The 25086-nt window shown below is 40.4% G+C and overlaps 1 protein-coding gene across 1 annotated transcript; it reads right to left on the bottom strand.

Annotated features, from left to right (window-relative positions):
* Positions 1-3058: 3058 nt before the first annotated feature.
* Positions 3059-24877, bottom strand: LOC124142522. Its single transcript, XM_046511039.2, has 12 exons — positions 24392-24877; positions 17507-17733; positions 15656-15785; positions 15412-15551; positions 14617-14721; positions 12249-12378; positions 9954-10267; positions 9313-9453; positions 7864-8035; positions 6839-6947; positions 6050-6195; positions 3059-5425 (listed from the first exon to the last, which is right to left on the bottom strand). Exons 1-12 carry the CDS (start codon positions 24642-24644, stop codon positions 5049-5051), a joined length of 2244 nt encoding a protein of 747 aa, XP_046366995.2. The 5' UTR covers positions 24645-24877; the 3' UTR covers positions 3059-5048.
* Positions 24878-25086: the final 209 nt, after the last annotated feature.

Raw genomic sequence — 25086 nt, 5'->3', positions numbered from 1 at the left:
CATGATGATGCATAACTCGATATTGATATAATGAGACAAGCAGGGCACATATAGCATCATAATTGTGTATGGATTGCACTAAATGCATATATGTTCGTGATGCTAATCGTCAAGCAAACACACTTTGTTCAATTCAACAAACACAAAATGTCGAAATGGTGTTATATGACATCCCTAATTGCAAATAAGCATCATGCCAATTAGGCCATGAAAGTATATCAGGTTTCTTGTCCCAATAGTTATTACATGCGCCAGTTGTCTCTCCTGAATGTCATTGCTTTCCTTCTGCCTATATGTTTGAGAAAGCAAAAGACGTCAATGAATACGTTACTCGCGAGTTCCGTATTCATTCTCATTTCCATACGCATGTGGACCCGTGAAGATCCGGAGTAGAATAGGTCTTCAGCAACCCATGCTGGCCGTAAAAGGTAACTGTGCTTGTCGTAAGAGGCGACTAACGGGATCGGGTGGTCAGGCTCGCTGACTTGGTTGATGCATGTCATCGATCCCAATTGTGTGGATCGATGCTCATGACATCAATTACTGGATTGACTGGTCGATCATTTACAGACCGCCGTCATATAGCTGGAATATTGCTGAGTGCAGCGTTCGACAACAAACCAACAACAACACTGGTTATTAGAAATTAGGACTACAAGCAAAGAGGACGCTTGTAGAGGTAATCTTTTGGGTAGAAGGGATCTATATTTCCTTATGGAAACTGTTTGGTTATTCTCTGACGTTTTAGATGTTTTGATCTTTTAGATCTGTGTAGACTTGAAATGCAATTACTGTCTCTCGTAGTGTAGGGCTTTAGAATAACGGTATTCATTTGAAACATGAGAAAGCTATATTGTCCCCATGTGTTGTGATGTTTTCATAATAATGCGTGGCCATGAGGTGTCGTGTGTTGTTGCTAAATATAGTTCCTATTAAGTGGAGTTAATTAAATATTTAAAATGGAAAAAAGCAAAATTAGCAAAAAGTGTTTGTCGTTTGGCCTCCAGGGGAAGGTTGTCAGTGCCATGTCTCGCTAAACTGAGATCAGATAATAAGAGTTAATTCATTATGATATGACGAGTCACAAGGTTGAACGTCATGTCCTGTGCTCTGTGTGTTATGTCCTGCTATTGAGAGATGATATGTGTTGTAAGCTATTTTTGCGTAGTGTAAGCTACTGTTACCTGCTGTAAGTTGAGGTTGAGGTTATGACGGCAGTTGGATCACCTGCCTTCATGTTGATGAGAGGAAGATAGATCACTGCTGACTTATGTGCACTCCTACCTCACGGCAGAGCCGTGTATCATAGCCATAGTAGTCAGGCGTCTTGGCCTTTACCACACGTTCTTGAAGAATGTGAAGCCCAAATCTCGGGCTATAGCAATTGAGACTTGTACGAAGTCCTCTGACATGGCGACATGGTATGTAGCTGCGAATGGTGTATCCCATGGGCTAAGTCGCTTCCTTTCCGCTTTTTGAGTGTCCAGGCCATCCAGGCAGTCCAGACCCGCCTGAATTTGGAGCCGGCGTTTCTCTAAACTGATCACAGCGTCGAAGATACCGATGATGATTTACACAGACCCACCAACAGTAGCCTCACTCAGTCAATGTAACAATTCTGCTTTTGAAGCATAAACAAAAGCCGATCTTCTGAATCTTCACACCTCATCACAGAAACACGAGACATCGTACTTGTACAGTTCCTCTATGAGCGTGTTCTGTTCTGCTCGGAGCACTCTGGAAGATACTTACATTGGCGTTGGCTGACACATGACCACAGAGCGGACGATATTACCCACCGTGATGGATTGTAGTGAGTTTTGGAATTGCGGGTTGATAGCTGACAGTAGCTTTAACAATGCTTCGCTTCTGCACGCAGATGCCACCTCTTGATCCAAATCCCTGCTGTCTAGTGGTAGAGCGTGTGACCGGAGAGAGTAAGGTCCGGGGTTCGATCCCAGGTCATACCAAGAGACGTTAAAATATGGCACTTGTTGTTACCCTGCCTGGCTCTGCATTAAGGGGTTAAACAAGGACTGGTCGGCTCGAAGTCAGTATACTGTGTCTGAGTTGGGTTAATGTTAATGTATCACAGTAAATCGTCGTTGATGTTTCTCGTTCTGCTGCTTATCGGGTCCGCTTGCGTGTTATTGACAAATGTTGTCACCACCCAATAGTTTTGGACTTTATAATGTCGATAAACCTTATGAATACTCGAAAACACCCACATTTGTTGACACGTGTTTACATGTACCTCTAGCCCCCGCCACGGGCACATTAGAATGTTTATTGTTCATAGATAGTGAATATAAACTATAAAAAAGAGTCATATAAAACCTAAAGAAAAGATAAAATGAGTAAATTTTCATGGATCAAAGGGTCGTAAATCTTGAAAAAAATCATTTACGGCACCTATTTTCGAACTCTGTCTTGACAAGTATCTCTGATATAAGCTTGCAAACTTTCAACCAAATTATTTCTGTAGTTTCTTAGAATACTTGTCTCCATTTCACGCAGTATGCACAAAGTGTAAAACACGGAACCAGGGCCATTACTCTGTAACAAGTAAACTTAAGACACCAATTTTCGAAATCATTTTAGATAATGACCAGTAATATTAGTGTGTCAAATTTCATTTCTCTAACATAAATAGTTTTTGAGAAAGTTTGTCCCCCTCGAGAAGCGGACGGACGGACGGTCGAACTCCTTACGTGTATAATAATAATGATAATCGTAGCAATAACAAGCCAACAAAGCACTTGCATAGAATGAAATTGCAAGTTGTATCATCCTTGTTGAATGTAACACGGATTAAGAGAAACTAAAAGTTGTACATGAAGCTTTTGCCGACTGCAAACCCGCCCAAAGCATTGTCTCTGTTCCAAGGAGTTTTTTAGTGTGAAGCCCATTTGTGGTGTCCCCTGCCGTGATATTGCTGGAATATTGCTAAAAGCGGCGTAAAACCATACTCACTCACTCACTCACTCCAAGGAGTTTTCTGCTCTTCCCATGTTTGAAGCGGACCTCCAATGTTGTACTATTTCAAGATACCATGCTTTTATTTGCACAACTCCTGATGTATGGTGTACAGACATAATATAAAAGCAACAAGAAAGTTGTCCGACCTAACAAACACAAAGCTGGACTATTAGTACATGACGCAGCAATGTTTGGTTACGAACGAGTATATAAGTTTGTCATTCAACCATGGCCCCAATGACAGCCTCAATGTCATCATAGAGGTCGCACGTGTACCTTTAACCCGCACTGCTTTGTCCGTAGACCCTGACGTTAAAATACCAAGCATTGTCGTTGTTACCGCGGCCTCTTGAATGTGTTTCACTGATCCGCTGTAGTGTCAAGAACGTGTTTGTGGTTGTGTTTCTACGAACCGTTTGGCAACCACCTGTACCTCAGAAAACCAGTGGTCCAATTACGACCAACTTTTGAGTTTGTATGAAGACTAAGGCTGTCTGTAGTAATCACTAATTGCAGCTTCACAGTTCTGAAGGCTACGGGCAAAAAAATAAAAAATAATTCATGTACAACAACAATTTTAACCTATTGCTCCTCACCAGATAATCCAATAATTGTCAAACTTGACACTTTTCAGTATCTACAAATGTCAGTCAATATGAACATGCATCCACAAATTATGTGTATGATTTCCATATGTACTACGTACACCGAACTGTAATCTTAAATGATTTGAAAATGTCAATTGGTGGCCGACATTGCGAGATTAGATAAGGAGAGATTTTAAGACACTTCAATGTACCCTTTTTTTCTTTCTTTTTTTAACGCCGCACTCAGCAATATTCCATCTAAATGACGGCGGTCTGTAAAAAATCGAGTCTGGAGCAGACGATCCAATGATTGATATCATGAGCATCGATCCACGCAATTGGGATCGATGACATGCATCCACCAAATCAGCGAGCCTGACCACCCGATCCTGTTAGTCGCCTCTTACAACAAGCATAGTCAATGTAATCAGAAATTTACGTTTAAGCGCGTATCTTCGCCTGTTCTGCATGGAGCACATTGGCACTTGGTATTATATATCAAGATCGTATGTCATATATTCATTGTTTCCCGCAGCCATTATGAAATGTGAATATAAAACCATTCAAGCTGTGATTAATACCATTCGAGATTTTCTTTACTCAAATATCGGACATGCTGTTGTTACACGTTACATATCATCTGCGCTCTTTGATGTAATCTCTGATCTGATCACAGTCGCACTAATCTCGTATGTCAGTAACACTAATCTCTGATCACAATAACACTTATCTATTTTTACCGTCACACTAATTACAGTTCAGACTTATCTTGGATTCACAGTGACCACATGAATATCATGTCATGCTCGCTGATTTCGCTCTATTAGTATGTGAACGAGTATCACCAAGAGATATCTTTGTAACATGGTATTGCACATAACATTATATACATTTAGTAATGTAATAATTACATGAACTTTGTTTGCAATAACCATCCTATAGGTGAACGTGTGCAGTATCCAATCAACCATCATAAAGCAACATACATCATAAATACATCATAAAGCAACATACATCATAAATACATCTTAAAGCAACAAACATTGTAAATACATCATAAAGCAACATACATCATAAATACATCATAAAGCAACATACATCATAAATACATCATAAAGCAACATACATCATAAATACATCATAAAGCAACATACATCATAAATACATCATAAAGCAACATACATCATAAATACATCATAAAGCAACATACATCATAAATACATCATAAAGCAACATACATCATAAATACATCATAAAGCAACATACATCATAAAGCAACATACATCATAAATACATCATGAAGCAACATACATCATAAATACATCATAAAGCAACATACATCATAAAGCAACATACATAATAAATTCATCATTAAGCAACAGTCTTCTTCCCGTAAAACACATCAACTAAAGCCGTAACTATAGACTCCACAACCTTTCCGTACAAATGTCTTGTGTAAACAGTAGGGAATCTTCCAAGACTTTATTGTAAGTTAGCTATTGTGGTTTTTATGTCAGCAGTTTCTTCCTCTTCCTCTTCCTCTTCCCCTTCAGCCTCATTCCCATCAGCTGATGCCTCGCTTGGGGTTTGGGTAGCGACACTATTGATATTCTGCGATTGCACTTCGATGGCTGAACTGTCAGATCTCGTGATTTCTGTCTGTCGTTCCCCTGAAACCTCGATCTCAACCCCTGGAGCCTCGCTTTGAGCTTGGGAATACTCTGACTGAATTTCGATGGCCGGATTTTCAGTTTGTATGGATGTCATTTGAAAGAGAGACAAATCCTCAGATTGAAATACAATGCCTTCTTTTTCGTCATACAGTTCCTTGTACATGTCATAGCATTCTTTATTGGGACCTGTGAACAAATTCCAATGATTTTACTCCAATGATGTGAGTACTCATGGACACACACAGACACACGCACGCACGCACGCACGCACACATACACACACACACGTACACAAACACACGTACACAAACACATACATACTCACACGTACACAAACGCACTCACACACACACTCTCACACAAACGTTTACACACGTACACAAACACATACATACTTACACGTCATCAAACGCACTCACACACACACGCACCCTCACACACGTACACAAACCCACACACTCACAGACACTCACACTCACGTACACAAACACACACTCACACAAACATTTACACACGTGGACAGACACATACACACCCACCCGTACACAAACACACACTCACACAAACGTTTACACACGTACACAAACACATACATACTCACACGTCATCAAACGCACTCACACAAACATTTACACACGTGCACAGACACATACACACCCACACGTACACAAACACACACACTCACACACAACACACACACACTCTCACACTCACATCCCCCCAAAAAGAGATCAAGTCATGTGTCTACATTACACCAGTATCACCAAATATGTCAGAACCCCCTGATGACTAATCAATAATTGTATTCACCACATTTGGTTTCGCTTTTCCACTCGTAAAACAGATCCATACTCTTCCACTGTGTGGCGGTGATGCTGTAATTGTCTTCTACCCATTTGCCTCGGAGTGTTATGTACTTGCTCGTCACTACTAGACACACGCCTGTCTTCCTTATCCTGTAACAGCATAGTGTTGTCACCGTCAATTTGTTTTGTAAAGCAAGAGTGATTGCCTTCCGTAATCTACTTCATTGTAGGGGTATATGTGGCGTATAAATATGTTCCCGAAGTATGTCTTTACGCCGCTTTTTTCGAGCAATACCAAGACGGGAACACCCGGAATGGGCTTGATACATTGTACCCTAGTGAACCAACATTGCACCCTATACCGCTTGGCTACTCCACCACTCTCAAGTCGGTAAACCAGCAGGAATATGTGTAGTCATTCTACATTAGGTTGAATGATGTCTTGACACAAAACTTTCTCTTTTCTCAATTTTTCAATACATTCGACTACATTCGACAATTGGTCAATTTTCTTGTCAGAATCTAAGAAACAGAAATATTCTGAATTACGTAAAGCAATACAAATGTTCATAATATTATAAGATAAATTAAAAATAACAATGGAATATTTCGTAAATTTCAGAAGACTGGCCATTGTGATATAACGGAGGTTGAAAACAAACAGGAAAATAATACGAAATCGTGACGTCCCTACAACGTTATGAGAACAATGGGATACATTTTGTAAATTTCAGTGATAGACATGACATTACGACATGACGGGAGTTAAAACATGGTGACCGACAGAACACACCTGAGAGGACGTAACGTCTTATCGTATAGTTTCAGGAGCTTGGTCAACCTGGCCTTTAGTTGTGGTAAAACCTTTAATCGCGATGTTGATATGGAAAAGATGCGGTTCGCTGCAAAAGGAAATCACCGGTTTATCACATTGACATGTTTCATTTTCATATATCATGGTTTTTTAATAATTATTTTATTATATATAGTTACGATGACCGGAATGGATGGTTTTACAGATTGATCGATCTTCTATCTGTCAAAGAATACTTGACAGACCTTGGATTTTGTGTGTCGTTTTAATGCGTTTTGGTTTGAAATATAGTCACATGGCAAGTTTCTATTATCATCACACTGTTAAACATCAAAAGAGGGGAATGCAAGTAACCATACCTTGAACAATAATTTATGGAAAGGAAACAGACACACAGAGAGACGTTAATCTCATAAATATACAAAACTTGAATAATGATCATGTGCTTAACTAACCTATTTAGCAATTTTGTCTTGTCTTATACAATTTGTAATCTGACATATCATGTTTGTTCATTTGTTTGTTGTTTAACGCCGCACTCAGCAATATTACAGCTATATGACGGCGGTCGGTAAATAATCAAGTCTAGACCAGAAAATCCAGTGATTGACATCATGAGCATCGATCCACGCAATTGGGATACGATGACATGCATCAACCAAGTCAGCGAGCCTGACCATCCGATCCTATTAGTCGCCCTTTATAATAAGCATGGTCGACTTTTACGTCAAGCATGGGTTGCTGAAAACCTATTCTACACCGGATGTTCACGGGTCTCTGACCATATTAATCATCTCAGCATCCAATTCAGTGACGTTGACTAACCACTAACGATATAAACATTTATTTGTATCTGTCGAATATCGTTTATGCTAACGTATTCTCTGAACTATTTGTTCATTTTCCCGCGATATATCAGGTATTGCGTTAAATAGCCATTCACTTTACACTTCAGGTGAGCTAAAAGAAATTTCATCCATGGAATTTACACCCTAAATCCATACCTTTTCTGAACTGTTCCTTCATAACTCCAACAATGGCGTCACATGTTTCCAGCCATTTTGGATCAGCGACCCCTAGCGTCTTGTTGAACCAATCAGTTGCCACCTCGATAGACGGGAACTTCAACATGGCGATAGACGTTCGTGTTGGCCATTGGTCAGGTTCGTGTATGACCTATAAGCATTCAATATTTTAGTATTTTGCCATCATTAATCCTTACAAAAAAGTTTTTTAAAAGTAGGCAATCAATTTCTATAAGGCAATGCGACAAATATGTATCTGAAAACATACAAGACCATGTTTCATTATTAAACACTAAGCATTTTTCTTTCTTGAACCCCCTTACTCTGCATTTCTGCATCGAAACAGAACTGGAATTTGGCCAAGAAGTTCAACTTTCGCTTCAGCAATATCGATTATCTGATATCCTTATCCCTTCCACTGATACCAATTTGAACCAAAAATAAATAGACGAGTGAAAATATGTCATCTGTTTCATATTTTGATCTATGCATATAGATTCGGAGTGACACATAATATCCACACGATAGGGATGACTTCAACTTAATAACAGTCAACATTCGCTTTATGTCGACCGTCACTCTTGATCAAAAGCTGTTTCATCATGATTATGACTTTCAAGGACTGTGGAGGACATTTCCAAAAGTTCGTTCGGTGACTAAAATCAGTTCCTTATTTTGACCTGTACCCGATGTTCTCGTGTTGAAATAAACACTTGATGACGGGTGAGGGCTGCCGTTAGTGGGGCAGGATATGCTCACCATCCAACATAAACACATGCTAATTATTGTATGATATAGTTGGAATTGTACAATGGATTAAGGAAAGGGTAATCATGATGGGCTGTTGACCTTGCCTTGTGTATATAAACTTCGTTTTTATAGAAACATGAGGTACAAAGGTCCTATTCTAGAACACCAAATGTCAGCTTCCCGAGCATTTTGGGGCGGTCGGGTAGCCTAGTGGTTAAAGCGTTCGCTCGTCACGCCGAAGACCCGGGTTCCATTCCCAACATGGGTACAATGTGTGAAGCCATCTGGTGTCCCCCACCGTGATATTGCTGGAATATTGCTAAAAGCGGCGTAAAACCATACTCACTCACTCATTCACTCAGAGTAATTTGATTTTTGAGATTATTAAACCTATTACTCATTTACAGAATATTTTTATTTAAATTTAAAACAAAAAAATAAATTTCCAAGTTATAAACATTATGGTCCTTCATTAAGTTCCAGTTCTCTAGACCTTCCGCTTTCCGAGAAATATATCCTTAAAGAGTTTAATCATTACATTTTCTTTTAATATTTTCATAACAAATTAAAGTTGGATTTAACTCCAAAACAAATCTGACCCTTCTTATGCTCCTATACATCACAATTAAGTTTCAGACGACTGACAACGCGGCTTAGGAAAGCAAGATTTTGTATCACCTGTGGCGCAAATGCAATGATGTTTCCCTCACACTCTGCAAGACTCCGCTGTTCTCTCACAATGATGTCTCTGAACTCTGTGACACAGGCGTCCTGGAACCGAATGAATAGTAGACCATAGGGCTTGTCGACCTTCTCTACCTGGAAGACAAACAGGGCATATACCACGTGAGGAACAATTGCCATAAACGTTCGAAGATGAGTAAAGTGCAGATATACTACTGGATATTCGATTCACCTCAATAAATCCAATTGACTTTGATTCAAAACACCAACCCAGCTGCTGTTTAGGAGTGCCTCTTAAAGCACGCATTGTCGCAACATAAATGCGTACTGTTACCAGAAAACTTAAATGTATTAAATTGTATTTGCCACTGGTTTCTTTGATAAATCACGATCGACATCAAAACAGTGACAATGTAAAGGCTGGAATTAATTACCAGATAAATGTGGGTACAGCTTCAAATTCCTTTTTATGTTGGATAAAATGTTGGTCGCGTCAATACCAAACGTGTGACCAACTATATTCGCTTCCATGACTAATCATTGCATGGCCAGGGCATCATTTCAAAATGAGAATGGCGAAATGGAGTGTTGAACGTTACTTTCTTTGATACTATCTTTCCACGAGTCTTACTCACTGTAATAGCAGTTTTCCTCAACACATCTTCATAAGTCGGGGGCATAGCCATCGGAGGAGCAGAGGGTTGGAGTGGGGCTTGGGCAAAGTCTGCTGGAGGAACCTTCACGTCTTGCGATACTGTCCTGGTCTGTTCTCGAGAGCGTGGTCGTGCAGCAGCAGTGGCGGCCGATCGAGGAGGGGGGAAGGTGTAATTGACGACATAGGCACACATGGGGGTGTAGATATAGTTCACAAAATTTCCTTCCGACCCATCAAACATTTCGAATCCACGGTTGCATTTGGTGTAGGTTATCGCAGAGGAAGCATCGATCCCTGAAATGAATCTTCAATGACGAGCAACCGGGTGGAATCTTGTCTGGAACATCACTTAATGACACGTCTTTTGGAACTTTTAAAACAGAAATTCCGCCCGCTCTAGATATCTATAGTTAAGCTATATGACAGCTGCACTGACTCTAGATTAAATTACTTGAGCTGCCTGTGAAGATCTGGTTTAGTATTGATCTTCAGCAACTCTTGCTTGTAAGAGGAGACAATTCGAGTTGTCAGGCTCGCTGTCTTGGATGATGCATGTCATCGTTTCACATTTGTAGATCGATGCTGATGGTGTGATAGTGTGCCCCGCATCTGCACGTGGCGAGCATAGATATACATGTATTTACATCTCAAAGGTTCAGGACAATTTGCCAAAAGAGAAAGCAAATGCCTGAAGTTTACTGAGAAAGCATTATGTGAAATGTACGACTTCACTCACAGATAACATCTGTGTGAAATTTGGGGATAGGTCATTTTGGCAAGAAATAGTTATCACCATGGGCACCAATTGTGCTCTCATCTTTGCTGATCTTTTTTCTTTATACATACGAAAAAAAGGAAGTTTGACAGGAAGTTTAACTTAATATTCAGGCACAAAGATGATCTGGTATTGTTTAATAATGGTCAAACAGCCAATCCCTCCAACTGATTTTTAGAACTGACCTAGAAATAAAGAGAGCAGCGAAACCACTCCAATTGTTTCACACATATATAGATCTATGCGTCCAGATTCCGAGTGGAAAAAGGTAAGGATGCCTTCATCTTTCTCATAGTCAACTTGTCCGTTTCAGGTGAGCAATATTCCAGCCGTTCGAGCATTTGGTGTCTACATTACAACCTTTGAGATACATCGAGCATGCCCTTTCTTCGAAGAGTCCAAAGAGCATCACACGACTCTTGCTCAAACAGTTGTTTGATCAGACTCACGGTCTGAGTAACACTCGTCAATGCCTTAGTAATGCTTAAAAAAATTTAAACAAAAGATGACATTTCCAATTGTTTCGTATCACTGACCAAAAACATCCCCAATGCAAGACTCTATTTAGACTCGCACCCTCTGTTCCCGTGTTGGTTCAGGTGAATAATTGACTTGCCCCTGCCGTTCTGTTTGTGAGCCGCGACACCGGCAGGGCATGATACGCACACCTTTTAGCAACACCTGGAATCCTCACTATTTGACTGTGATTCAAACGAGCATTTATGATAAATCCGGAACCGGAATCGTAGAATGGAGTCTTTATCTTTATTGAAAGGGTTTTGACACTTTTATTTTAAGTTTCGTATGTACCGATAATCAGCCTAAGGTATAGTTACAAATCCACAACTATGCTTCAAATAAGGCAGTGTTTGGTGAAACTGGTCGCTGTAGTATAGTCATAGCCAGCCTCGTGTTGTTAAATATTGGGTAAAAAGTATTCAAACTCGTTTTACACAAGTACACATTTCAATGTTACATATCGTAGAACCAAAGCTATTGATTCTGTTAATTGTATTTATTGTGCCAAGCAGGAATTTGAAGACGAGTATCATGTTCTTTTTATTTGTTAAACAATATAATACTTTATATATATAGTCGGAATCGTACAATCCTTCCTGTTTTCAGCAGAGTTCTGTTTCTTTTATTATATATTTATTACAAATTTAGCTTGACTACCATTCTATAAACTAACCTTTAATAAACTAACCTTCCATATGCTAGTGACAAGGCGTTACAGTTGTCACGGAGGCACACGAAGTACTCAATTGAATAAATAACAAATATTACATAATTAATTGACCTTTCTCAGCACTCTGCTGGCCAGGTACTTCTTAGAAATGAAGATTCCATTAAAAAACATGTGCTTGAATACACGTTGAAAACTCTCGAACTTACAGATAACGTTTTTATGTACAGTGTCGATTACATTGTCCAGGCATTAAATGTTCCCTTACACCCAATTATCTGAAAACACATTGAATTAGCCGGGATCAGACTTACCTGCACCGCCGCTAGCAGTAGCTCCCCCTCTCGGTGCCCCAGCAGCAGGGGCGTGGCCGTACGGGATGGTGCCGATAGTGATGGGCATGATGGTCTCAAGGTCAAATCCGAAAGGCACCTCAACCAGGACCTGGTGGAATAAAACAAAGTCATTTCTTAACTTCCCCACCTAGGGGGACCGAGTAAAGTGGTGCTCATGCCTCTTTCAACAGTGTGTGTGTGTGTGTGCGTGTGCGTGTGCGTGTGTGCGTGTGCGTGTGTGTGTGTGTGTGTGTGTGTGTGTGTGTGTGTGCGTGCGTGCGTGTGCGTGTGCTTGCTTTACTAGTGCCGGTTTTATGATGACCACTGAGATACCATGCACAGACACAGTATACAGAGTATACTCTGCATACCGATATGTCATTGTTTAAATCCCTTTAATGCAGTGCCCCAGACAGGGTAACAAGTTACCATATTTTAACATCTATTCTGCTATGAATTTGGGAAATATTCGATTCTGATTGATTAATCAGAGGAACGAGTCGATAAACGTTTTAAAATCCGAGATTTGCCGAAGAGTTTTAAACTTTTATCAACGAGATTCTATTTATCATCCAACATCATTCTTCGAACTTTTTCAGCTTGTTGACAGTAATAAGCAGTGTCTTAAGTACTGCTAACAACATAAGTGGCAGATCCATTAGTGATGTCATTTGATTGTAACGTCATGGTAACCAATGACGTCACAATGGTCTGCAAAGCCATAGCGGATTCTTACAAAGTTTGCACATCGGGTTTTCGATTCATACCTCAATGAACCGAAAAAATACACAGTCAATGCTTATGATTAAATTCGACAACGAAAACATGTTTTATCTACAATAGTTTAACCAAAAACTTGTATTGATCAAAGCATACACACATTACGAGATCGATAAACATTGCGTGTGTAGGAAAACATACTGTGGCGTGACACAGGTGATTGTTTAATTTATGCACATAACTTGATACGCCTACAAAGTCAGTAGCCAATCAACGGAGAGTTTGATAAAAACAAAGTTCATAGGACCTGTTAATCAAGGCAAGGGGCGAGAAGAACTGCGACAGTCAGACTGTAACTAACCGGAACAAATATATTCGGGAGAAGGCGGCTGTATCAAATGACATGGTCAGTTACCACCAGATTCAAACATTAGTTCCCTGAGAACGGGAAGACACAGTTGGAAAAATGCTAGTCACAAATGAAACCCGAAGACATGAAAGTTGTGGAACCGAGGCGAGCGGGAGAAAACAGGCGAGCGAGCCTGCACGTTTGCTATTTCATTCCTTCTCGGCCTTCATGAATATGCATGAATTTCGCTAAATGTCCTTTGCATGGGAGCAGAATGGGAATTCCCTCGACTGGTATATTGGGATTCCCCGACATTCTATAGTAATAAAAGTAGTATGCCTCGATGGGCGTGGCTTAATTTTGTACATTCCTTGGGAAATGAATGCAGTAACACGTGATCAATTCAGCAAAACAGAATGCAGGAATTTCAATGAACACAATGAAAATTTAAATTATTACAGTGATATCTACAAGGTAGATATCGCTCAATCTCACCCAAGCGATATCTCCTGTGGATGATAAATCACAATAAACCCCCTCTGATTGTACCCCGCCGTGATATTGCTGAACTATTGGTGAAAGCGGCGTAAAACCAAGCTCACTAACATATAGTGCAGAAAACACCATAGAAATCTACGAAGAGAATGTGTTTCAAGTTTTGAGGACAAGAGGGAGCTTGTATCTGGCTCTTTTCTATATACGACTTTGACGTCATATCGTTTGCGTCACAATGAGGGATATGACGTCATAATAGTGAAGCGCTGTGTAGAACGAAACCTTTGCAAGGCTTGCATACTTTTCTTTAGGGGTGACCACCTCAGGTTAGCTTACGTTTCGGTGCTACATGTTTCAGTGCCTGTCATACGTTCCAGTGAAGTATTAGGTCTACACGAACTGCTTAAGCATATTGTTTAAAGACTGTTTTCAGTGATTCCGTACGTTTTGGTCAACAAGGAGCAAACTTTGGTAAATTTTTGTTTGGCCTACTAAAATTGACAAATTTACAATTGTAGTAGAATATTAAAAACGATTTAAGATATGAAAGTGTTCTTGTGACAACTAGCATATACCTGATACAGTATGAATTATGATGACGTTTTCCACGAATATCTACATTGTGGATACACAATGTTGTGTAATAGACAATACTTAGTCATCTTTAAACCACAGAACCTGCCACCACTCAGTCGTATGAACATTTGCTATGTTTCAGAACAATTTTGTCCAACGATGTTTTAACTGGGTAATCTGGCAGTTGTTGTGCTCCAAGTGACCTACCTTGATGCAGTAGCTGATGACGATGATGTGGCAGGACCTGGGCTTTGTCGACGGTGGAATGGCGTCTACATTGAGCAGTTGGTTGTTCCACACCTGCTCCGCTCCCTGGATAATACAAGACCTTGTTAACTCTTTGGTTTCTTTAAGGATCAGTAACCTACCACAAGCACTGGAACAAGGAGTCAACGTCAACTCTTTCTGTGTGGCTAATTCCAAAGGACAAAGTACAATAAGGTTCACAGGACATGCAATATAAAGATTTATTGAAACACTAACAGTTTGTTGTTAATGTTATCAGCTATGTTTGTATGAGGGAAATTTGGACGTGATGGAGCCCAGCAATATTATTTTTTTTGGAGTAAATTGTAATTCTTGTGGTTTGCCAAATATTAGTAAATTGGCAAGTTTTGAAATGAATTCTTTCTCGTCAAGATTTCTTCATCAGGTTTTATTCACTTAATGTCGCTATTTAATGCTTCAACTGGTTCCGTTGGTAATGGGTTCAAGTCCCTGATTCGACCCAATTATTGATCAGCAGGATTAAACAAAAGCGGTAGCGGTTCGAGAGAGGCAGATTTTGTTTTCAAGTTCAAATACGTTAACTTTGACGTATTTGGAGGTTCAAGAAGAAAAGGAAATTTTATAGCCAAATATTTATCTGGAAGTGCGCTGTAAATACCACAGCACACAGTGGCAGACTTTTCCAGCCGGTTGTACATCCTAATTTAGCTGAACATAAACCATGATCTGGCGTGGGATACCGTAACCACAGATATACTTTAGGCGTTGACCAACCCTCTTGACAGGTGATCCTTCCAGGATCCTGATCACACTGTAAAGTGTCTTCGTCTCGTTGTTGGCCGTGAAGACAACTTTCTGCTCCAACTCAGCCTTCAGTTTCCCCATGTCCTTCGTTGACTCGTTCTTCACCACGACTAAAACACAGGATTGATTGTATTCAATAGGTTTGGAGTACATGTGTATCAATCAGACCGGTCATATTACCCATACGCGGAACACAGCGTGAAATAAAATGTACCTTTCAGAGCGACCTTTTCGCCCGGACAGTAAGCTCCCCTGTCAGTTGCGACGTTCAAGGTCAGAGAACCAGCATTTCCTAATCCAAGAGCCTTAGACACTGGTTTCTGTGCCGTGCGTCGGATTGGTGCCTGTCACAAAAAAAACCCATGATATTATCACATCAGCTTGGGAATGGGCGATCAAATGTAATGGGCTCTAATGGTTGTTGGAACGAAATGGTGGCGCACTAGGTCGATAAAGAGGTGTCGGGGATCAAATTCGAAATTTGCATTTGCAGCCAACGTCAATAATAGTGGGTAAAATCACCTCTGTTGGCTAGACATGTACGGATTCTTCGAGGCATACTTGTGATCAAGGTCATCATTTCCTAATCCCAGAGAATAAGACCATTGTTTCTGTGTTGTGTGGTGGATTCATGCCTGTCATGAATATACACATGGTTGTAAGTTAACTATTCCAAGTGGGATCCTGTTAAAAGAGATCACAGGAATCACACCAGACTGAGTATTATTGACCCAAAGTGTTACACAATGTTACCAATATAGCAGCCATACGACAACAGAGAACACCAAGACTGGCCATTCACGTTGTTTTAAGTGGGGAATCGAAGCTGTACCCGCTTTGGTGCCTATTGTCCTTATTCAACAGAAGGGAACCCCACTCCCCTACTCACTTACTGGACAAAAGTCAAAAGAAATATACTTTGTTTGTTGTTTAACGCCGCACTCAGCAATATTCCAGCTATATGACGGCGGTATGTAGATAATCGAGACCTGACCGGACAATCTAGTGATTGCTATCATGAGCATCGATCCACGCAATTGCATCAACCAAGTCAGCGAGCCTGACCACCCGATCCCGTTAGTCGTCTCTTACGACAAACATCGTCAATGTAATTAGAAAAGTGGGGGATAGTGGAAGCAAGACATATCTTCTGATCTCTATAGTATTGGCAAATAGAAATGATATGATCATATATGCTGGGGAGTAGGCGATCAGATCAAATGGGTTCTAATGGTTGGTGTGATTTGATGGTGGCGCACTAGGTCGTTAAAGAGGTTCTTGGTCAAATTCGAAATTTGCACATTGCAGCCAACGGCATTAATATCTTCGATGCATGCTTCTGATGAGTCGACCATGTTGTTCCACTCATCAGTGAGACAAGCACCGAGTTCATTGAGAGTGGTGGGTGGTCATTGTCTGAGTGGTAGTGCAACCGATTTCTTAATGCCATCGTTCTGACTAATCTGTCCTGGGCTGAAGTTGATGCCCTTTGGGCGTCCGGAGCGGCGTCGATCATCGACGTTATGTGTTTGTTGGTATTAGGCCCCACAGTCTGATGATGACAGATTCAGAAGCATGCAGCGTTAGGCCAACAATATTCTGACGTGTGCCCACCTGTGACATGCCCATGACACGTAAACGTCGCATGACCAATGCTGTTACCAGCTGAATGATTTAATGTGTACAATAAAGTCTTTGAGCGTTTGGTTCCAAGAAAACAATATGCGTCTGCTCACAACACAGTCTGAGTGACAATGGTAAATCTGACATTCCACCCCTTGCACGTGCTGTCCAGGGTCACGTGCTTCATGAATGTCACAATGTTGTATTTAGGAGTTCGGAGTTCTTGCCGAATAAATCACTCACTTTCATTTCCAGACAATGGGGTTTATCCTCCTTTAGCTTCACCTCAAAACAAAATACCCACTACTTTGGGTCAATAGGAGCCATTAAGTGGTATGGTATGTGTTATGAACTGCAGTATTCTAAGCACTTTATGTCGATTGATACAAAGTGTACCAAAACTTCAGCAGTTACTCTTATTCCGTATTGACCATTGCTATACCTTATACTGTGATTCATTGACGTTGATGTCGTCCAGGACGGTGATGCCGTGGTACCAGCACTGGTCGAAGCTGGGAAACGGCCTGTCCACCTCAACCTTAAGCCAGAATCTGATGGCGCCATATTCGCCCTCGTAAGACGACGGTAGGCCTTCCTTTGGGAGGTTGAACTTGTACCTGTAATTGTGTCGTCCCGCTGTAAGGGTGGGGTTTGGCCCATCGGTGTTTTCTGGGAGACAGAGATAACAGTAGATTAGAGTACATTGTTCATATACTCAGATATAAATCACGAACATGTTTAACGCCGCAGTCAGCAATATTCCAGCTATTCCCAGCTTTGACTAAACATAAAGTCTGGGAAACCAATGGTCGGTTACAGTCCAGCAGGAAACAATCCACCACGACGTCGGAGCACTTTGTGCTCATCGAGGACTCGTGTTAACTGGCTCTACGGCATGCTGTAGGGTAATGGAATGGAGGCTGATTCTTGCTGAGTTGGTTAGGTTGACATTATGTTAAAGCGCCTACAATGTACACGTTAACGTACATGTACTCGTGTGTCATAAGCATCAGAGACTCCAGATGATCATGTCGTAAGTATCTGATACTCCGAGGGACATGACGTAAGTTTCAGATACCCCTAATAATATGGCGTATCAGATATTCTTAATGGTTATGTCGTAAGTGATGACATGTCCTAGTATCAGAATTCTGTCGTAGCGTAAGTATAACATTCTTCTAACTGTCACTGCGTAAGTATCAGACACTCCAAATAGTCATAGCGTAAGTATCACATTCTTGTAACTGTCATTGCGTAAGTATCAGACACTCCAAATTGTCATAGCGTAAGTATCATATTCTTGTAACTGTCATGGCGTAAGTATCGGATGCTCCAAATTGTCATAGCGTAAGTATTACATTCTTGTAACAGTCATGTCGTAAGTATCAGATGCTCCTAATAGTCATAGCCTAAGTATCACATTCTTGTAACTGTCATGGCGTAGGTATCAGACGCTCCTAGTTGTCATAGCGTAAGTATCACATTTTTGTAACTGTCAGGGCGTAAGTATCAGATGCTCCAAATAGTCATAGTGTAAGTATCACATTCTTGTAACTGTCATTGCGTAAGTATCAGACGCTCCAAATTGTCATAGCGTAAGTATCCCATTCTTGTTACTGTCATGGCGTTAGTATCGGATGCTCCAAATTGTCATAGCGTAAGTATTACATTCTTGTAACAGTCATGTCGTAAGTATCAGATGCTCCTAATAGTCATAGCCTAAGTATCACATTCTTGTAACTGTCATGGCGTAAGTATCAGACGCTCCTAGTTGTCATAGCGTAAGTATCACATTTTTGTAACTGTCAGGGCGTAAGTATCAGATGCTCCTAGTTGTCATAGCGTAAGTATCACATTTTTGTAACTGTCAGCGCGTATGTATCAGACGCTTTCTTATTGTCATAGCGTAAGTATCTCATTCTTGTAACTGTCATGGCGTAAGTATCAGACGCCCCTAATAGTCATAGCCTAGGTATCACATTCTTGTAACTGTCATGGCGTAAGTATCAGACGCTCCTAGTTGTCATAGCGTAAGTATCACATTTTTGTAACTGTCAGGGCGTAAGTATCAGATGCTCCTAGTTGCCATAGCGTAAGTATCACATTTTTGTAACTGTCAGGGCGTAAGTATCAGATGCTCCTAGTTGTCATAGCGTAAGTATCACATTTTTGTAACTGTCAGCGCGTAAGTATCAGACGCTTTCTTTTTGTCATGGCGTAAGTATCACATTCTTGTAACTGTCATGGCGTAAGTATCAGACGCTCCTAATTGTCATAGCGTAAGTATCACATTCTTGTAACTGTCAAGGCGTAGGTATCAGATGCTCCTAATTGACATAGCGTAAGTATCACATTCTTGTAACTGTCGTGGCGTAAGTATCAGATGCTACTAATTGCCATAGCGTAAGTATCACATTCTTGTAACTGTCATGGCGTAAGTATCAGATGCTTCTTATTGTCACAGCGTAAGTAACAGATGCTCCTAATTGTCATAGCGTAAATATCACATTCTTATAACTGTCATGGCGAAAGTATCAGATACTCATAAATGTCATAACGTTAGTATCACATACTTGTAACTGTCATGGCGTAAGTATCAGATGCTCCTAATTGCCATGGCGTAAGTATCAGATGCTCCTGATTGTCACAGCGAAAGTATCAGATGCGTCTCATTGTCATATCGTAAGCATCACATTCTTGCAACTGTCATGGCGTAAGTATCATATGTTCTTATTGTCATAGAGTAAGTATCAGATGCTCCTAATTGTCATAGCAAAAGTATCACATTTCTGAAACTGTCATTGCGTAAATCTCAGATGCTCCTTATTGTCATAGCGTGAGTATTCCATTCTTGTAACTGTCATGGCGTAGGTATCAGATGCTCCTTGTTGTCATAGCGTAAGTATCGGATGCTCCTAATTGTCGTAGCGTAAGTATCACATTCTTATAACTGTCATGGCGTAAGTATCAGATGCTCCTAATTGTTATAGCATAGACATCAAATGCTCCTTATTGTCATAGCGTTAGTATCACATTCTTGTAACTGTCAGGGCGTATGTATCAGATGCTCCTAATTGTCATAGCGTAGGTATCACATTCTTGTAACTGTCGTAGTGTAAGTATCAGATGCTCCTAATTGTCATAGCGTAAGTATCACATTCTTGTAACTGTCGTAGTGTAAGTATCAGATGCTACTAATTGCCGTAGCGTAAGTATCACATTCTTGCACTGTCAGGGCGGAAGCATCAGATGCTCCTTATTGTCACAGCGTAAGCATAAGATGTTCCTAACTGTAACAGCGTAAGTATCAGATGCTCCTTATTGTCATAGCGTAAGTATCACGTTCTTGTGACTGTCATAGCGTAAGTATCAGATGCTCCTAAGTGTCATAGCGTAAGTATCCCATTCTTGTAACTGTCATGGTGTAAGTATCAGATACTCATAAATGTCATGGCGTACAATGTAAGTATTCAATACTTGTATTTTTCTTTTCTTTCGTAAGTATCACGCACGTGTAGTTGTCATCGCGTAAGTATCACAGCCGTATAGTTGTCATATCGTACGTATCGTATACGTGTCGTTGTCATCGCGTAAGTATCACAAACGTGTAGTTGTTATAGCGTACGTATCGTATATGTGTTGTTGTCATCGCGTAAGTATCACAAACGTGTAGTTGTCATATCGTACGTATCGTATATGTGTAGTTGCCATCGCGTTAGTATCACAAACGTGTAATTGTCATATCGTACGTATCGTATATGTCTTGTTGTCATCGCCTAAGTATCACAAACGTGTAGTTGTCATATCTTACGTATCGTATACGTGTTGTTGTCATCGCGTAAGTATCACAAACGTGTAGTTGTCATATCGTACGTATCGTATACGTGTTGTTGTCATCGCGTAAGTATCACAAACGTGTAGTTGTTATAGCGTACGTATCGTATACGTGTTGTTGTCATCGCGTAAGTTTCACAAACGTGTAGTTGTCATAACGTACGTATCATATACGTGTTGTTGTCATCGCGTAAGTATCACAAACGTGTAGTTGTCATATCGTACGTATCGTATACGTGTCGTTGTCATCGCGTAAGTATCACAAACGTGTAGTTGTTATAGCGTACGTATCGTATATGTGTAGTTGCCATCGCGTAAGTATCACAAACGTGTAATTGTCATATCGTACGTATCGTATATGTGTTGTTGTCATCGCCTAAGTATCACAAACGTGTAGTTGTCATATCGTACGTATCGTACACGTGTTGTTGTCATCGCGTAAGTATCACAAACGTGTAGTTGTCATATCGTACGTATCGTATACGTGTTGTTGTCATCGCGTAAGTATCACAAACGTGTAGTTGTTATAGCGTACGTATCGTATACGTGTTGTTGTCATCGCGTAAGTATCACAAACGTGTAGTTGTCATAACGTACGTATCATATACGTGTTGTTGTCATCGCGTAAGTATCACAAACGTGTAGTTGTTATAGCGTACGTATCGTATATGTGTTGTCATCGCGTAAGTATCACAAACGTGTAGTTGTCATATCGTACGTATCTTATACGTGTTGTCATCGCGTAAGTATCACAAACGTGTAGTTGTCATATCGTACGTATCATATACGTGTTGTTGTCATCGCGTAAGTATCACAAACGTGTAGTTGTCATAACGTACGTATCGTATACGTGTTGTTGTCATCGCCTAAGTATCACAAACGTGTAGTTGTCGTATCGTACGTATCGTATATGTGTAGTTGTCATCGCGTAAGTATCACAAACGTGTAATTGTCATAGCGTACGTATCGTATATGTGTAGTTGCCATTGCGTTAGTATCACAAACGTGTAGTTGTCATATCGTACGTATCGTATATGTGTTGTTGTCATCGCGTAAGTATCACAAACGTGAAGTTGTCGTATCGTACGTATCGTATATGTGTAGTTGTCATCGCCTAAGTATCACAAACGTGTAGTTGTCATATCGTACGTATCGTATATGTGTTGTTGTCATCGCGTAAGTATCACAAACGTGTAGTTGTCATAACGTACGTATCATATACGTGTTGTTGTCATCGCGTAAGTATCAAAAACGTGTAGTTGTCGTATCGAACGTATCGTATATGTGTTGTTGTCATCGCGTTAGTATCACAAACGTGTAATTGTCATATCGTACGTATCGTATATGTGTTGTTGTCATCGCCTAAGTATCACAAACGTGTAGTTGTCATATCGTACGTATCGTATACGTGTTGTTGTCATCGCGTAAGTATCACAAACGTGTAGTTGTCATATCGTACGTATCGTATACGTGTTGTTGTCATCGCGTAAGTATCACAAACGTGTAGTTGTCATAACGTACGTATCATATACGTGTTGTTGTCATCGCGTAAGTATCACAAACGTGTAGTTGTCATATCGTACGTATCGTATATGTGTAGTTGTCATCGCGTAAGTATCACAAACGTGTAGTTGTTATAGCGTACGTATCGTATATGTGTTGTCATCGCGTAAGTATCACAAACGTGTAGTTGTCATATCGTACGTATCTTATACGTGTTGTCATCGCGTAAGTATCACAAACGTGTAGTTGTCATATCGTACGTATCATATACGTGTTGTTGTCATCGCGTAAGTATCACAAACGTGTAGTTGTCATAACGTACGTATCGTATACGTGTTGTTGTCATCGCCTAAGTATCACAAACGTGTAGTTGTCGTATCGTACGTATCGTATATGTGTAGTTGTCATCGCGTAAGTATCACAAACGTGTAATTGTCATAGCGTACGTATCGTATATGTGTAGTTGCCATTGCGTTAGTATCACAAACGTGTAGTTGTCATATCGTACGTATCGTATATGTGTTGTTGTCATCGCGTAAGTATCACAAACGTGAAGTTGTCGTATCGTACGTATCGTATATGTGTAGTTGTCATCGCCTAAGTATCACAAACGTGTAGTTGTCATATCGTACGTATCGTATATGTGTTGTTGTCATCGCGTAAGTATCACAAACGTGTAGTTGTCATAACGTACGTATCATATACGTGTTGTTGTCATCGCGTAAGTATCAAAAACGTGTAGTTGTCGTATCGTACGTATCGTATATGTGTTGTTGTCATCGCGTTAGTATCACAAACGTGTAATTGTCATATCGTACGTATCGTATATGTGTTGTTGTCATCGCCTAAGTATCACAAACGTGTAGTTGTCATATCGTACGTATCGTATACGTGTTGTTGTCATCGCGTAAGTATCACAAACGTGTAGTTGTCATATCGTACGTATCGTATACGTGTTGTTGTCATCGCGTAAGTATCACAAACGTGTAGTTGTCATAACGTACGTATCATATACGTGTTGTTGTCATCGCGTAAGTATCACAAACGTGTAGTTGTCATATCGTACGTATCGTATATGTGTAGTTGTCATCGCGTAAGTATCACAAACGTGTAGTTGTCATAGCGTACGTATCGTATATGTGTAGTTGTCATCGCGTAAGTATCACAAACGTGTAGTTGTCATGGCGTAAGTATCACATAATCCTCATTGACATGGCGTACAATGTGATCACACATAATTGTAATTATCAAGGTGTAGGTGTCAGATTCTCCTAAGTGTCACGCCCTATGTATCACATACCCCTGATGATAAGCCGTGCGTATCTGAGACACCTAATGTCCTTTTACAACATTAACACGCCTATCTGCCTCCATTACAGCACTTTCAATCAATGTTTCATAAGATCGTTTTGGAAGAAATCTCTCATACACAGAGAGCAGTATATTAATCAACCTCTTTTATCTATAATATTTCTCTATCTATTGTTTAACTTTTTATAGAGACTTGGTTTAAAGTCTATACTAAATATCTACAAATAGTTTCTTACGCAATGTGTGTTGTCCCATTTCATATAAGAGATTACGTTTCTACTGAAGGCGCCTTACATCGACTCAAAGATCACCTGTTATCAATGTACAGGTATTGTGTTCATTCTAATGTCAGGTCACAGACTCAAAGCACTGCGTGTCCAATAAGAGAATCCTTACATTAACACATGCAGCTATAATCAGTAAGTTATTCATTTATCTGTGTCGTCCGTTTTATTACAAATCCTAAATACGAAATAAGTCCGGAACTGTCCATTTGAAATAATGGGTCTACATTTTCGTAGACAGCGAGGTAAATGAGAAATAATTGGGTATTAGTTCTTGTTAACGAAGTTTCTCAAACGGCAACAATTAGGTCGTGTTGTTTACATGTCTTATTTAAATCGATTCCTCGTCACTTGTTGGTGGATAAACATTATTTGAAAAATGAGCTTAAACTTACGTTTCTTGCCAAATACTGTTAAAACGAATCCAATATATTTTTCCTTTGCGATGAAGTCCTTGGTTCCTCCAAAGGCTTCTGACGAGTACTCGTCCCACTTGACGAGCGTCTCCCCATACAGGTAAACTCTTACCCCCTTCACTATGACATTCTCTGTGACGTCCAGCACTAAAGACCCCGCCACCGTCTCTCCCTTCCGGTACACTTCCTTCTTGCCGTCTAGGAGCACTGCGCATGTCTGGAATATCGGCATCGTTCAGTCCTAGAGAAACAGACCTGTCACACTTTATATCCTGGTGGTGACGAATAACAGAATACTGAGTCGGGGCTCCAGGGTGATAACCCCTAATGTAGATGGCGTATCTCACACTGGAGTGCACAGTGGTGTATTCGGGAAAATGCAGTGGATGTTATGGCCAGCGGTCTCATATACCAACACCTTGCGACATATACGATTGTAGATCAGGTGACGTCCGCGATGTTCTGAGTGTACACCTATCCTGACCTGTCGTTGTAGATAGTAATGAGACACCGTGAAATACCGCTATGATATCCGCCCCCAATACTGGAGAGTAGTTTACCTGAGCGTTCATTAATATCATATCCATCACACACCTCTGATATTGCTGTTGTTATCAATATGAGTAACGGGAGTATTACAACATTATTATAACTACGGGACAAACTACTGGTGG

This window comes from Haliotis rufescens, unplaced genomic scaffold, assembly GCF_023055435.1.
Source record: "Haliotis rufescens isolate VD_foot unplaced genomic scaffold, xgHalRufe1.0.p SCAF_17, whole genome shotgun sequence".
Classification (NCBI taxonomy): domain Eukaryota; kingdom Metazoa; phylum Mollusca; class Gastropoda; order Lepetellida; family Haliotidae; genus Haliotis; species Haliotis rufescens.
The sequence above is the reverse complement of the archived record's forward strand: the minus strand, read 5'-3'. Positions and strand labels throughout refer to the sequence as shown.

Excerpts from the sequence above, each read along its gene's own strand:
- LOC124142522 (XM_046511039.2), bottom strand. The coding sequence starts at position 24,644 with ATGCCGATATTCCAGACATGCGCAGTGCTCCTAGACGGCAAGAAGGAA. Across the intron at positions 17,734-24,391 it reads AACAGTATTTGGCAAGAAAC|AAAACACCGATGGGCCAAAC; the intron begins GTAAGTTTAAGC and ends TCTGTCTCCCAG. Across the intron at positions 9,454-9,953 it reads TGAGGAAAACTGCTATTACA|GTAGAGAAGGTCGACAAGCC; the intron begins GTGAGTAAGACT and ends TTTGTCTTCCAG.